Source organism: Bubalus bubalis, chromosome 3 (assembly GCF_019923935.1).
Source record: "Bubalus bubalis isolate 160015118507 breed Murrah chromosome 3, NDDB_SH_1, whole genome shotgun sequence".
NCBI classification, from domain to species: Eukaryota; Metazoa; Chordata; class Mammalia; order Artiodactyla; family Bovidae; genus Bubalus; species Bubalus bubalis.
In genome coordinates, this window is record NC_059159.1 from 163801310 (window position 1) to 163814661 (window position 13352).

The 13352-nt window shown below is 45.5% G+C and overlaps 1 protein-coding gene across 6 annotated transcripts in view; it reads left to right on the forward strand.

The window, feature by feature from the left end:
• Window positions 1–13352, forward strand: part of SNX30 (sorting nexin family member 30) — a 109251-nt gene that overhangs the window by 1648 nt on the left and 94251 nt on the right. The window contains exon 1 of one of the 6 annotated variants that reach the window (XM_044940463.2): window positions 167–1098. The exons of 3 other annotated variants lie outside the window; for them this stretch is intronic. In XM_044940463.2, the coding sequence (XP_044796398.1) occupies window positions 1087–1098 (12 nt within the window). In that variant the 5' untranslated portion in view covers window positions 167–1086. Of the gene's footprint in view, window positions 1–166; window positions 1099–5970; window positions 6316–12098; window positions 12266–13352 lie in introns of those variants that run through there. 2 more of the 6 variants (XM_025282243.3, XM_044940460.2) reach the window with 2 other exon arrangements.

Below are 13352 nucleotides of genomic sequence, written 5' to 3' on the forward strand. Positions count from 1 at the left end.
TATATGAAGGTTTCAGTCGCTTGGAAATACCTTGCCTGTATTTGCTATTTAATAAGTAATTGTTGAATGATGATAATTTGTTGCTTTCTTATGGACAGAGAACTTGGTCCTGTGTGTGCATGTAGAATAGGAATTGAGGTTAAACTTCTGATTTCTTTCTCAGGTCTATGTAGGATAGTGAATTAATTATCTATGGCTGTGTAACCAATTACTCCAACATTGAGCATCTGAAAATAGTGTCTGGGTCAGAAATCTGGGAGCAACTTAAATCTCGGTGGTTCTGACTCAGGGCTTTCACGAGCTTCCCTTCAAGCTTTGACACGGGCTGCAGTCACTGAAGACTGGATGGGGGGTGGACTCCAGCTTCCACGCTCACTCACTCGGCTGTTGTCAGGGCTTCGTTCCTTTCCATAAGGCTGCTTGAGGTGGCAACTGGTTTCCCCCAGAGCAAGGAATCCAAGAGATGGAGGGATCCCAAGATGCATAATCTCAGAAGTGACATAGCTGAGCCATATTCTATTGGCCATGCTGGTCATCACTGGTACAGTCTGGGAAGAAGGTATGAATCCCAGGAAGTGAGAATTGTTGGGGCCGTCTTGGAAGTTGATTGCTTGATGAACCACTGTTGGACACCTGACTCAGAAGTGTGGGCATTTTTGCTAAGTACTGAAAGGACAGATGCCCTGTGCCCCCAGGATCTAGTTGGTGGCCCTGAAGTCAAGCTTAAGTCTGATTACCCCGGCTTCCTTTACAGGGACAGTTCCCTGAGAAAGACAGTCTTGAAGGCATTATTATTAATTATTGGAATATTTAATGTCTCATTAGAGCTATGAGGAGCATCAAAATGACCTCCCTCCCAAGGGCCTGATTTATAGCGAGCCACTTTTCCTTAGAGGCTTATAGAGCAATAGAATTTCTTTCTTTGGGAGGAACATTTTCCTTGAGGCTTGGCATACACATATGTTCTTGTAACTCTGGAGAAAGTTCTGCAGAGAGAAGCTTATCAAGCAACGGAGGTGAATCAGGACCCATGGAAGGAAGACTTCCCTTTGTCCCAGTTTCTCTTGCCCAGGAAATATCGGGGTCATGGGAGAGCAGGTAGGAGCATTGAGTGCTATGGTCTGTCTTTGAAAAGGAGCCTGTGTCGTCTTGCCTTTTGGGGCTTTGGGGTTGTGACCCTGGATGCCTGACTCATAGTCAGTTCTGGACCTGGAGAATGAGTGTTTGACAGGCTGCTCATAGTGCAGGGGTATTGTATTATGCAGAGGGGAATTGCTTTTTGTAGTGCTATGAAAGGGAAAGCCTTGCATCTCAGTCCAGCAGACACTTCTCAGTGGCCTCTGGGGTTTTGGGAAGGAAGGAAAGACCAAATGTGATGGCCTTTTCACCCACAAAGTCTAAAATCATCCAAACCTTGGTGTGAAGGGCAGAATCCTTTCTATTGACCAAGGGTTGCTAGGAATTCTTTTGATGCTGGCTAAACTCACCAGGTCTTCTAGCGCTCTATCTTTTATCGCCACCTGAAATGTAATAAACCACTCGGCCCATTTATCTTTTTTACTTTCACCTGCAAACCACTCTGGGCTTGCTTCTCCCCTAACTCAGCCTCCAGCTCTTGTGTTCCTCCCAAAACGTAACACCAGGTCCTCTCAAGCCCCACCTGTGGTTAACACCTCTACCCACATCCTCAGCCTCTTCACTGAGCTCTTCCACCTACTTTCTGCCCACTTAGGTCACTACTTCCCTTCAAAGTCTTCAAAACGGAGGTATCTTTTCCTCCTCCACTCTGCTTATTTCAAGTTCAGGCGATGGGGGTTGGTGTCCTTTCCTCCACTGCCTTTTAAAGACCAAATGCTGCTCCTTTGAGGCTCATGTCACTGTATTTTCTCACTCAGAATATGTTTGAGGGCCTCCTACAAGCCAGGCACTGTTCTAAGAACTCAAGTCAACCAGCTGAAAACCCCGTCCTGGTTGGGTATATTCTTAGTGATTTTATGTAATGCTGTGAGTGAGTGAGTGAGTGAGTGAAGTCACTCAGTTGTGTCCGACTCTTTGCGACCCCATGGACTGTAGCCTACAAGGCTCCTCTGTCCATGGAATTTTCCAGGCAAGAGTACTGGAGTGGGTTGCCATTTCCTTCTCCAGGGGATCTTCACGACCCAGGGATAGAACCTGGGTCTCCCACATTGCAGGCAGATGCTTTACTGTCTGAGCCACCAGGGAAGTCCCTGTAATGCTGTGAAAGGAAGTCAAACTGGAGGGGCAGGGGGAGTGTTCAGGATCACTGGCTGTACAGAGGTGGGCTTGGGTAGACCTTATTGAGAACTTGAGATTTGAGCAGAGAATTTGAAGGAGGTGAGGGAGTTAGCCAGTGGATGTCTGGAGGAGTGTCCTGGTGGAAGAAACAACTAGAGCAAAGTCCTGAAGGCGCCTGCTCAGCGTGTCAGGGGCTACCCTAGAAGCCAGTGTGGTTGGGGCAGAGTGCTAGTGGGGAGGCCTTGACCATGGGTAGAAGGGAGAGGGGGCCAATGATCTAGGGCCTGGTATGCCACTCTCAACTTTTGCCTTGACTTTGAGTACCATTGCAGGGACTTGAACAGTAGGAGGGTATGATTTGACTTAAGTATTGAAGGATCACACAAGCTGTTGAATTGAGAATCCTTTATTTGACTGCTCCACTGAGTTTAGTTTCCTTTTAGTCAAAAGGACATAAACTGAGTGCAAACTGGCTGAAGAAAAGAAAAAAAAAAAATCGCTTGGCTCGTGTTGAAAAGCCGCAGGTATTTTGGTTTCTGGAATGGCTGGAACAAGGTATTCAAACGATGCTGGGAGTCTGTCACTTTCCGACTCTTGGCTCTGCTTCCTTCTCTCTGTGTTAACTAGTGATGTTCTCAAGCCGGTGAAGGGATACAGTCTGCAGACAAGGTTTGCAACTCCAGCCGAAAGAGAGCACCTCTTTCCTGATATTAATAATTCCAGCCAAAGCTCTGGGCTACAGTCTTCTGGGCCTGAATTGGGTCAGCTGCTGAATCTTTGTAACTGATTGCCCAAAGCCTGGGCCAGGTCCTTATCTTTGGGGGGTAGAGAAGGGAACTTTTTGTATGTATGTTTTAACTGTGAATATAAATATAGATGAAGTATATAAATGTTATCTGTATTAATAAAATGCATCTATACAGTTTAAAGAATAATAAAATGAGCACTTATGTTCCTACCCACACCCTCTGGACATAGAGTTAAGGCATAGACTCTTACTCGTATTTTGGAAGCCCTCTTTGTGCCTGGGAAGAAGGAGGTGGTTTCCGAAGCAGGGTCAGGATGCTACTAGGAGGAGGAGGAATGAATGAATGTTGGACAAGCATCTGTTGTTTCACAACTGTCCGTTACAGACCTCCCACTGCCGCCTTTGTCCCTACTTCTTCATAACTTCCCTGCTTCTCTTATTCGTTAAAATCTTTAAACCCCCAGCTATCTTCTCCAATTATATCTTCACTGCAAGAACTCTGTCCAAATCTCTGAAACTGTCAGTTGCTTGACCTCGTGTCTTTCACCTCCATCCTTTATTCCCAGTTCAGTTGCCCTCTCTTGTGGCCACACCCTCGCACTGCGCCACCTACAGCTGTGCCCACTCTGAAATAGTGCCATCAGATAGCTCTTATCTTGCCTGTCCTGCTGCCAGTCGGTGAGAACTGCCTGCACCTGTTCCCCAAAGGCCTGTGCTCACCGGACTCCTTTCGATTCCATGGCTCAGCTTGTCAGTTTCATCTGCCGCCGTCCTTGACGCAGTCCCTCACCCTCCTTCTTCTGCATACAGTCTGGGTCCTTGCGTTGTTCCTGTCTTTTGCCCGCGCCTCGGGAGGGGAGGTCCCTTGAGAGCTGCTGCCAGTGTAGCCTCACAGCTTCCAAGCACAGCCGGGGCCTTGCTGATGTTGGGCTTGTTGTGTTGTGCTCAGTCGTGTCTGACTCTTTGCGACCCCATGGACTAGAGGGGTTGTTAGTCCTGTCTTTACTATAGCCCAAATTGATGAGCCTAACATCCACACATTGTTTTCATATTTACATTCCCTTTTCCACCCCTCTGCCATTGTGCTGGAAGAGGGGCTGTATGGACTATAGGACCCCACCAGACTCCTCTGCCCATGGGATTTCCCAGGCAAGAATACTGGAGTGGGTTGCCATTTCCTTCCCTAGGGGATGTTGGGCTGGGCCCTCCTTTCTTTCCTCCCGTTCTGCACCGTGGCTGATGGAAGCTTTGCTCCTCACACCTTGCACCCCCGCCTCCACTCTACCCGCTCATTCTGTTGGCCTCACTTTCTGCCTTAGAGAAGTTAGAAGCTGCTGTAAAAGAACTTCCTTTCACCAAACTCAGGATGATCAGAATCTGTGGCCTCCCTTTCTATGCCTCCCACCTGGGTTGCAGTAAAAGAGATTCTGAGGCCCATCCTGGACTATAGGTACAGCCCACCTGCTCTGGCCTCTCAGAGACCCTGCTTTTTGTTGGCCTCATCACTCCTGTGTCTTCACACACTCTGTCAACTGGCTCATTCCCATCAATTTTTTAAAAATTTAAAGAAAATTTTTATTAAAAATATTTTTAAAAATTGAAGTATGTTTGATTAGCAGTGTGTTAATTTCAGGCGTACAAGCACAGTGATTCAGTTTATGTACCTATATCCATATATATCTTTCAGAATCTTTTCCCATACAGGTTACTAAAAAATATTGAATGTAGTCCCCTGTGCTATACAGTAGGTCCTTGTTGGTTTTCTGCTTTAAATATACTATTGTGTATGTTAATCCCAAGCTCTGAATTTATCCATCTCCTACCCTTTTTCCCTTTGGTAACCATACGTTTGTTTTCCATGTCTGCAGGTCTGTGTCTGCATTCCCCTCGGTGTTTACACGTCCTCAAGTTGCTCTTGCTTCTAAAACAAAGGGCAAAGGGAACTCTTATGATGCTTCCTTCTCCATCTCATGCCCTATTTTGTGACTCCTCTTCAGAGCCAAACCTTTTGAAAGAAAGGTTTGCTCCTCTTGTCTCTAGTTCCTAACCTCTGGCTTACTCAACCTACTGCTGTCTGGCTTCTGGCTTTACTACAGGTCCCTTGTGACTTCCTTATTGCTAAATCCAGTAGGCACTTCATGTCTTTGTCTTCCCTGATTTCTTTTTAGGTTGAACAGCACTCGATCCTGCTGAGTAACCCCCTGCTTGAAACTCTCTCCTCGCTGGGATTTGTGTTTTAGAGTGTGCTCTCTGGAGCCAGGTTGTCTAGATTTGAATCCCAGCTCCACTACGTGTAGTCTTTGTGACAGTAAGTTATTCAACCTCTCTGAGCCTCAGTTTCCTCCTCTGTGAAAGGGGATAACAGAAGTGAGTACCTCCATCACAGGGTTGATAAGAAGATGCAGTGAGTTCACACTTAGAGTAGCACCTGATGCATAGTGAGCCTTGAACAGCTGCGAGGTGGTGGTAGTGGGATTTGTTATTCCCTGGTACTGACCTCTTCACATTTTCTTGGTACATTTCTGTCTGTTCTTTGTCAACTTGAATATTGGTTGTGGTCTGGTCAGGGAGTTAAAAACTACAGTAGGTTTTTTCAAACTCAGAGACTATAATGCAGGGAGTTAATTATATTGGTGCTGGAAGACATGTTGAAGTCATGCCGAGGACAGGGAGGTAACCCAGAGCCTAGGAATAGCCGGAAGCTGCAGTCATCCAAGCGGTGGGGGTTGGGGGGGCCGGAGGAGGTGAGGTCAGCAGAATCCAGGAGCTTCTGTGGGAACTAGACCATGGCTGGACAGCTGAGCCAGTGCAGAGACCACGGAGGAGGGAGCGCTGGAGAGGAAGCAGCTGCGGCCAGGGATGCTCTATGACCCAGAGAGGAGGGCTTAGGGTGGGGGAGAAACACTCTGGCTTCTCTCCTCCTCTCGCTTAAGGCCTTTCATCTGTGGCATCCATTGGCCCCAGTAGCGTCCTTGGTGGACACGTGATCCTAGCAGAGCCAAGTAACCAAACAGAGATTTGCTCAGATGGCTGCTGGGGGCAAAGAATCCCTCTTTTTGTTAGATCATGAGCCATTGTTCCCTGTGATGTGGAGAGTGGAGCCAGAGAGGAAGGTGGAGCTGGAGAGGAAGAGGGGACGATCCCCGAAGACCACTTGAAGCCTGGATCCGCCTGTGCCGGCTGTGGCTGCAGCCAACACTGCTGCCCGGGCACCCTGGTTACAGGAGGGCATGATGCCCTTTTAAAAAGTTCGTTTTTATTTTTGGCTGTGCTGAGTCTTCGTGGCTGCGTGCGGGCTTTCTGTGGTTGCGGTGAGTGAGGGCTACCCTCTAGTTGCGGTGCATGGGCTTCTCGTTGCGGTGGCCTCTCTTCTTGTGGCTCCTGGGCTCTAGAGAGTGGGCTCAGTAGTTGAGGTGCAGAGGCTTAGTTGTTTCCGCGTCACGTGGGATCTTCCAGGACCAGGGATAGAGCCCGTGTCCCCTGCACTGGCAGGCAGATTTTTAGCCACTGGACCAGACCACCAGGAAAGTCTCATGATTGCCCTTTTGTTTATACTCTTTTCAATTTGATTTGTCCCTTGAAACTCCCCCACTGCTGGATATGTTATAAATACAAGTGCATTATCAGCAAATCAGCTTTGGTGGCAGAGGTGTGTTTTCACCAGGTCCTTGAAGTTCGAGGAGGCTTTCAGATGCGGAGTGGGGAGGCATCATGGGCCCAGGGAGCAACTACAGCAAAGTTCCTGAGATGGAAGAGACTTGTGTCCACTGGGGTTGCGTTGGATCAGGTCGTGTGTCGGGAGTCGGTTTGGAGAGTCAGGATGGGGATCAGGGAGAGAGGAGGTGGGAAGACAGAGCAGGAGGAGGCTGAGACTGCTTTGGATGCTCTGATGTGGAAGTTGTATTTCTTAGGCAGTAGCCAGCCCGTGAGAATGTTTGAGCAGGGGAGTGTGTGATCAGTGCTTGGGGTGGGGGGAGCCTGGCAGTGAAAGAGCTAAGTTAGAAAGGTGTCAGTTTGGTTTAGGTTGCCATTGTGGCCTGAAAGAAGAAAAATGAGAAGATGAAAAGATAACTAGTTTTGGTGCAGTGGGGATGGCTGGTTTTCTAGTCTGAGAAAGAGACTGGCGCCCTTACTGAGAGGGAGAGCACAGCTGGGGAAGCGCATGTGAGCAGGTGTAAAGATGGCTGGAATGCAGCATGAAGTCAAGTTGGGACAGTTTGTCTGAACCCTGCTGCTAAAAGCCCACTCAGACTTCAAGGTTTAGCACACGTGCTGCCTCCGGGAAGCTCTTCTTTATTATACGAATGTGTAACTCCAAGCAATCCAAAGCAAGATGAGAGTGGAAGATGCAGAGGTTGAGGTCAGAATTTAAACAAAGTGGATATTAGCAATCAAATAGAAGGCAGGAGATCCTAGCAGTTTGTAGGAAGAAAGGTGGTAGCTTGGGGTAAAAATAGAGTTGAGGGAAGGTCTTTAGGATGGGGCATCAGGGATTAATAGAGGTTACAGGGAGGAAGACAGATGTTCCTTGGTAACTGAGAGTCTCTCAGAATAAGTACATAAGTAACAGCTTGGTGAAGGTGCAGTAACTCATAGCAATTGGGTTTGTTTACTAGGCCCTGGGGCGGGGGAGTCATACACTATCTCACGTTTGCCTTGCCCACAGAATTCCTCATTTTGGCTGCCACAGAGCAGGGATCAAGAATTTGTGTGAGTGTATGTGTGTGTTGGGGCAGGAGGGGACAAGGGCATGAGTGACATGCAGAAAAGGTGTTTCAGGACTCTCATTTGAAAAAAGGCACAGAGGCAGGAAAAGCATATGGCATCTTTGGGTGTCAACGTTTGGGCACTTCTCAAAACCTGAACCTCTTGAGTATCTGTTACATACCTGGCTCTGTGCTGGATGCTGGGGACATTGAGAAAGATTTAAAAAAAAAGAGAAAGATCTCTCGGGACTTCCTTGGTGGTCCAGTTGTTAGGACTCTGCACTTTCACTGCAGAGGGCAACGGGTTCAATTCCTGGTTGGGCAGCTAAGATTCTACATGCTGCATGGTTCAACGAAAAAAAAAAAAAAAAAAGTCTGTCTCCTGAGAGAGTCATGGTCCAGTGCAGAAGAGAGGAGACATATACCCAGATGGTTTGCAATAGAATGTGAAAACCCTAGATAATAAAAAAGGCACTGCGGCCTTGGGCAAGTTCCTTAGCCTTGTAATGCCTCAGTGTCTCCCTTGTTAAATTTTGGATTATTTCACAGTAGTGTTCTGAAGTTTAGAATAGTGTCTGGCACATAGTAAGTACTATGAAAGTGCTAGGTGTTATTACTGCCTTAGAAGCAATAACTGGGGGTCCTGGCAGCCTGTGCAGAACATGCACCTCAGTTGTCCCTACCCTGGGGAGGAGCTGGGTCTTCAGACAGCAGCCCTTGTCCGTTACTGGTTGACCACTGCATGGATGTGGTGTTTGAGCATTAAACTCTGAGCACTTTTCCAGCCTGCCCATGGATGGGCAAAGCAAGGTTCAGCAATGGGGGAAGCAGTTGGGCCAAGAAGTGTGGGTGTTGGTGGTTGGAAGTCAGGCCAGTGTGCACTGAACTGGCCAGCGAGAGGAGACAGATGGGCACCCACGGCATCAACATGGAAATAACATGTAGGGAGTGGGGTAAGGAGTGACTGTGCTCAGGAGCGTGGTGACTTTTCCAAAGGAGATGCTGTTTAAGCTGGAGGCTGAAGTAGATGTTTCCCAAATGGACAGGAAAGAGGGGTAACGAGCAGAAGAACCAGTCTGTGCCAAAGCCTGGCAGTGTCTTTCTGCAGGAGTGGTGGGTAGAGGGGAGGCAGCTTCAGGAGGGCTTTGACTCACTGGATTCAGGGGGTGTACTGGTCAGGAGTTTCGTCTGCAAACAATAGAAACCCAGCTCACACTACTTTAAGCAATACCATATGCACAGACCATTAACACCACCTTTTAGAAACATACAGTGTAGTGATTTTTGGTATATTCACAAGGTTGTACAGCTGACACCATTATCTAATTCCAGAGGGTTTTTGTGACCCTCTGGACCCCATAAAACTTATGACCCCAGAAAACTCTTCATTCTCATTAGCAGACACTCCATTTCCCCCACTCCCAACCCCTGGCAATCATTAATCTGCTTTTGTTCTCTATGAATTTTTTCATTCTGGATATTTCATAAAAATGGAGTTATAGAATATGTGGCCTTCAGTCTAATGTTTTTAAGGTTTATCCATGTTGTGTGTATCAGTACTGATTCCTTTTATGGGTGAATAATATTCCATTGTATGGACAGACTACTTTCTGTTCATCCATTCAGCAGTTAATCAGCATTTCTTAGATACATATGGTTGACCTTTGAACAATTTGGGGATTAGGGTGCTGATTCCAGCACAGTTGAAAATCCACATTTTAACTTGATAGTCAGCACAGTTCTACATCCACGGTTTCAATCAACCTTGGATTTTGTAGTGAGAAAAATCCAATAATAAGAGGACCTACATGTTGTTCAAGAGTCCACTGTATACTTAAAAAAAAAAAAAAGACACTAGACTTCCTGGTTGTCCAGTGATTAAGAGTCCATGCTTCCAATGCAGGAAACTTGGGTTCGATTCCTGTTTGGGACACTCGGATTCCAGCTGCCCTGTAGTGAGGCCAAAAAAAAAAGAAAACACATGAAATACAATTTATTCAATTTTCTATAATAATTTTGACATTTGAAGTTAGTAGTAGTTTTAGACTTGAACATACAATGAGGTGGTTGTAAATACCCTGATTATTTTTTTTTTTTAACCATCTCAGCCATTTTTAGGTATATAGTTCAGTTGTTCAGTCGCTCAGTCATGTCTGACTCTTTGCGACCCATGAACTGCAGCATGCCAGGCTTCCTTGTCTTTCAGTGTCTCCCAGAGTTTGCTCACATTCATGTCCATTGAGTTGGTGATGCCATCCAACCATATCATCCTCTGTCATTCCCTTCAGCCTTCAGTCTTTCCCAGCATCAGTGTCTGTTGCAGTGAATTGGCTCTTTACATCAGGTGGCCAGAGTATTGGATATAGTTCGGTAGTGTTAAGTACATTCATATTGTTGTGAAACTGATCTCCAGAGTTCTTCATCTTGCAAAACTGAAGCACCATACTCATTAAATATAACAACTCCCATTATCTCCCTCCCGCCAGGCCCTGGTCATCACCATTCCACTGTCTTTATGAATTTGAAGCCTCTACTTTAGATTCTTCATATAAATAGAATCATACTGTATTTGTGTTTTTGTGACTGGCTCATTTCACTTAGAATACTGTTCTGAAGGTTCATCCATGTTGTAGCATGTAACAGGATATTCTTTTTTAAGACTGAAAAATATTCCATTGTATGTATGCTGCTGCTGCTGCTGCTAAGTCGTGTCAGTCGCATCTGACTCTGTGTGACCCCATAGACTACAAGGCAGCCTACAAGGCTCTGCCGTCTGTGGGGTTCTCCAGGCAAGAACACTACTACATTTAACAAATCAGTTATCCACTGATGGGCATTTAGGTTGCCTCCACCTCTTGCCAGTGCCGCAGTGGATGTGCAGCTATCTCTCCAAGATCCTGTCTTCATTTTTTTTTTTTTTTTTTGGATGTATAAACCCAAAAGTTTATATATAAAAACTGGATCATATGCTAATTCTATTTTTAAAGTTTTGAGACGCTTCCATACTGTTTTCTATAGTGTTTGCACCATTTTACAGTCGCACCAACTGTGCACAAGGATTCCAATTCCTCTGCATCCTCACCAGCACTTTTTTTTCTATTGTTTTGGTAGTGGCCGTCCTAATGACTATGAGGTTGTATCTTGTGGTTTTGATTTGCACTTCTCTGACTAAGGATGCTGGGCATCTTCTCATATTCTTGTTGGCTATTTGTATATCATCTTTGGAGAAATGTCTATTCAAAATCAGATTATCTGATTTTTTTTTATTTTTGAGTTGTAGGAGTTTTTTTTATATCCTGGATATTAACCCCTTATCAGATATATGATTTACAGATGTTTTGTCCCATTCCGTAGTTTGCCTGTTAACTCTTTTGATTTCATCCTTTGCACAAATTTTTTTAAGTCTGATGTAGTCTCATTTGTCTATTTTTGCTTTTGTTATCTGTGTTTTTAGTGTCATATCCAAGAAATCACTGCCAATTCCAGTGGCATGAAGCTTCCCCGCCATGTTTTCTTGTAGAAGTTTTGTAGTTTTGGGTCTTTAATCCATTTTGAGTTAATTTTTGTGTATGGTGTTAAGAAGAGGGTCCAATTTCATTCTTTTGCATGTGAATATTCAGTTTCTCAGTATCACTTGCTGAAAAAATTATTCTTTCTCCTTTGAGGGTGTATATACTTTTAAGTATTCTTTCCTGGAGAATCCCATGGACAGAGGACCCTCTTGGGCTACAGTCCACGGGGTTGCAAAGAGTCGGACATGACTGAGCGACTTCACACACACACATACTTTTAAATATAATTTCTTACTAGAATCAATAGAGCGTATCAATACTTGAAGTGCTAACATGAATTTTTGTACGTGTGTTTGAACCTCCTCTGTCTTGTGGAGTGGGAGGCATTATGTTCCTTGGGAGTTAAGATACCTACATTTTGGAAATAACAATTACCTGGGACAGGTCAGGGCTCAGACATTCCAGGTGAAAAATGTCTTACTGGATATATAGAATAAAATGGTTGTAGAATAATTCTTTTATTGTGAAAATGGAGACCCAGACCTTCTTTTCAGGCTATTTAATTAGGGAAGAGGTATGTTCTCAGGAGGGCTTCCCTGGTGGCTCAGTGGTAAAGAATCCACCTACCAATGCAGGAAGATCCCCTGGAGAAGGAAAAATGGCAACCCTCTCCAGTACTCTTGCCTGGAAAATCCCATGGACAGAGGAACCCAGCAGGCTGCAGTCCATGGGGTCACAAAAGAGTTGAATACAACTAGTGATAAACAACAACATTCTAAGGAATTAGGCTTATCATCCTGCTGCGTCAGCATCTGTGCTGCAAAAATGCAGTATAGCAGCCTTTTTTCTGCACTGTCTGGTCCAGTAAATCTTGTTTATTTCATGACTTGCATCAGCACTAGTGAAGGACGCTTGGACTTTTTGTTCATTCCTCAGAGGTTTATATGGGCCTCTCATGTGCCATGCTTGGGGAATGCAAAGATGAACAGATGACCTTACCTTCTAGCCACTCAAGGTCCAGGAAGGGAGACAGGGAGGTACAGGTGAGTCATTGCTGTTTAACATGATGACAGGTACGTGCTGAATGCCAGGGGGTAGTCAGAGTAATTTATTAAAGAAAATTTTAAGTGAAGCCTGTTGGAAGGAGGTCTTGGGTTAGCTATTAAAGATAACAGCTGCATTTTGCCTTCTGAATTAGTCAGTGTTGGGATTTCAGTGATTTGAATAATTGTTTTTTGGCCTGAGTTAATAGTAAATTTTTCAGTCCTTTAGCTTTTATTATATGCATGTTAATGCAGTGACTGTTCTTCACCAGTGTATGTATATCCAAGATTGGCCATGTAATTTGTGGGGCCCAGTGCAAAATGAAAATTCTTACCCCCATGTTAAGAAAAATTGTTAAGAATTTCAAGATAGTAATAGCAGAGTGTTAAACCTAGTGTGAAATCCCTCGGCACATGGGGTCCCTGTAAAGCTGGCCCTGAGTGTACCCTTTAGACGTCCTGGTTTCCAGGTCCTGCTAAAATCACCTCTTGACCATCTCAGTCTTCTGGTTCAGGACTGTTGCCATTCTGGGGGTATGCTTGCAGTGAGTCAGGGTCCCCCCGGCTAGCTTCTCCATTCTGGATTGACTGCGGGGCTTGCCCGGAACACTCCATCCCCCAGTCAACGTTTAGACTAACTCAACACGGTCTCCTGTATGCCCAGACTGTCGTGTTTAACATCTGCTTGGAACTGTTGTCACGGCCCTAACTGTTGCTTCTCTTCTCTTTTCCTTTTGTTCTGATGTCTTCCCCGTTGAGGGTGTCCCCTCAGTTATCACCTTTACCCAGAGATGATAGTACCATGTGTCTGTGATCATTACGAACCTTTAGGGAGCACTTATTTTGGTTGGGAGCCATAGTGCATCCTCCTGGAGCACTCCCCTAGCATGCATTTACTATCTCCTTTTCCTTTGACACCTGGGGAAACACAGGCTTTGAAAGATGAAGTTGCATTTACATATTCAAGGTCACAGAGCTAGAAGAGAGTGGGTCTGGGATTTGAACTTGGATCTGTCCGGCCTTAGAGCGCACTCTCTTCATCATCACGACTGCTGCAAACTGGCATCGACCCCCTCCCGACTGTTTG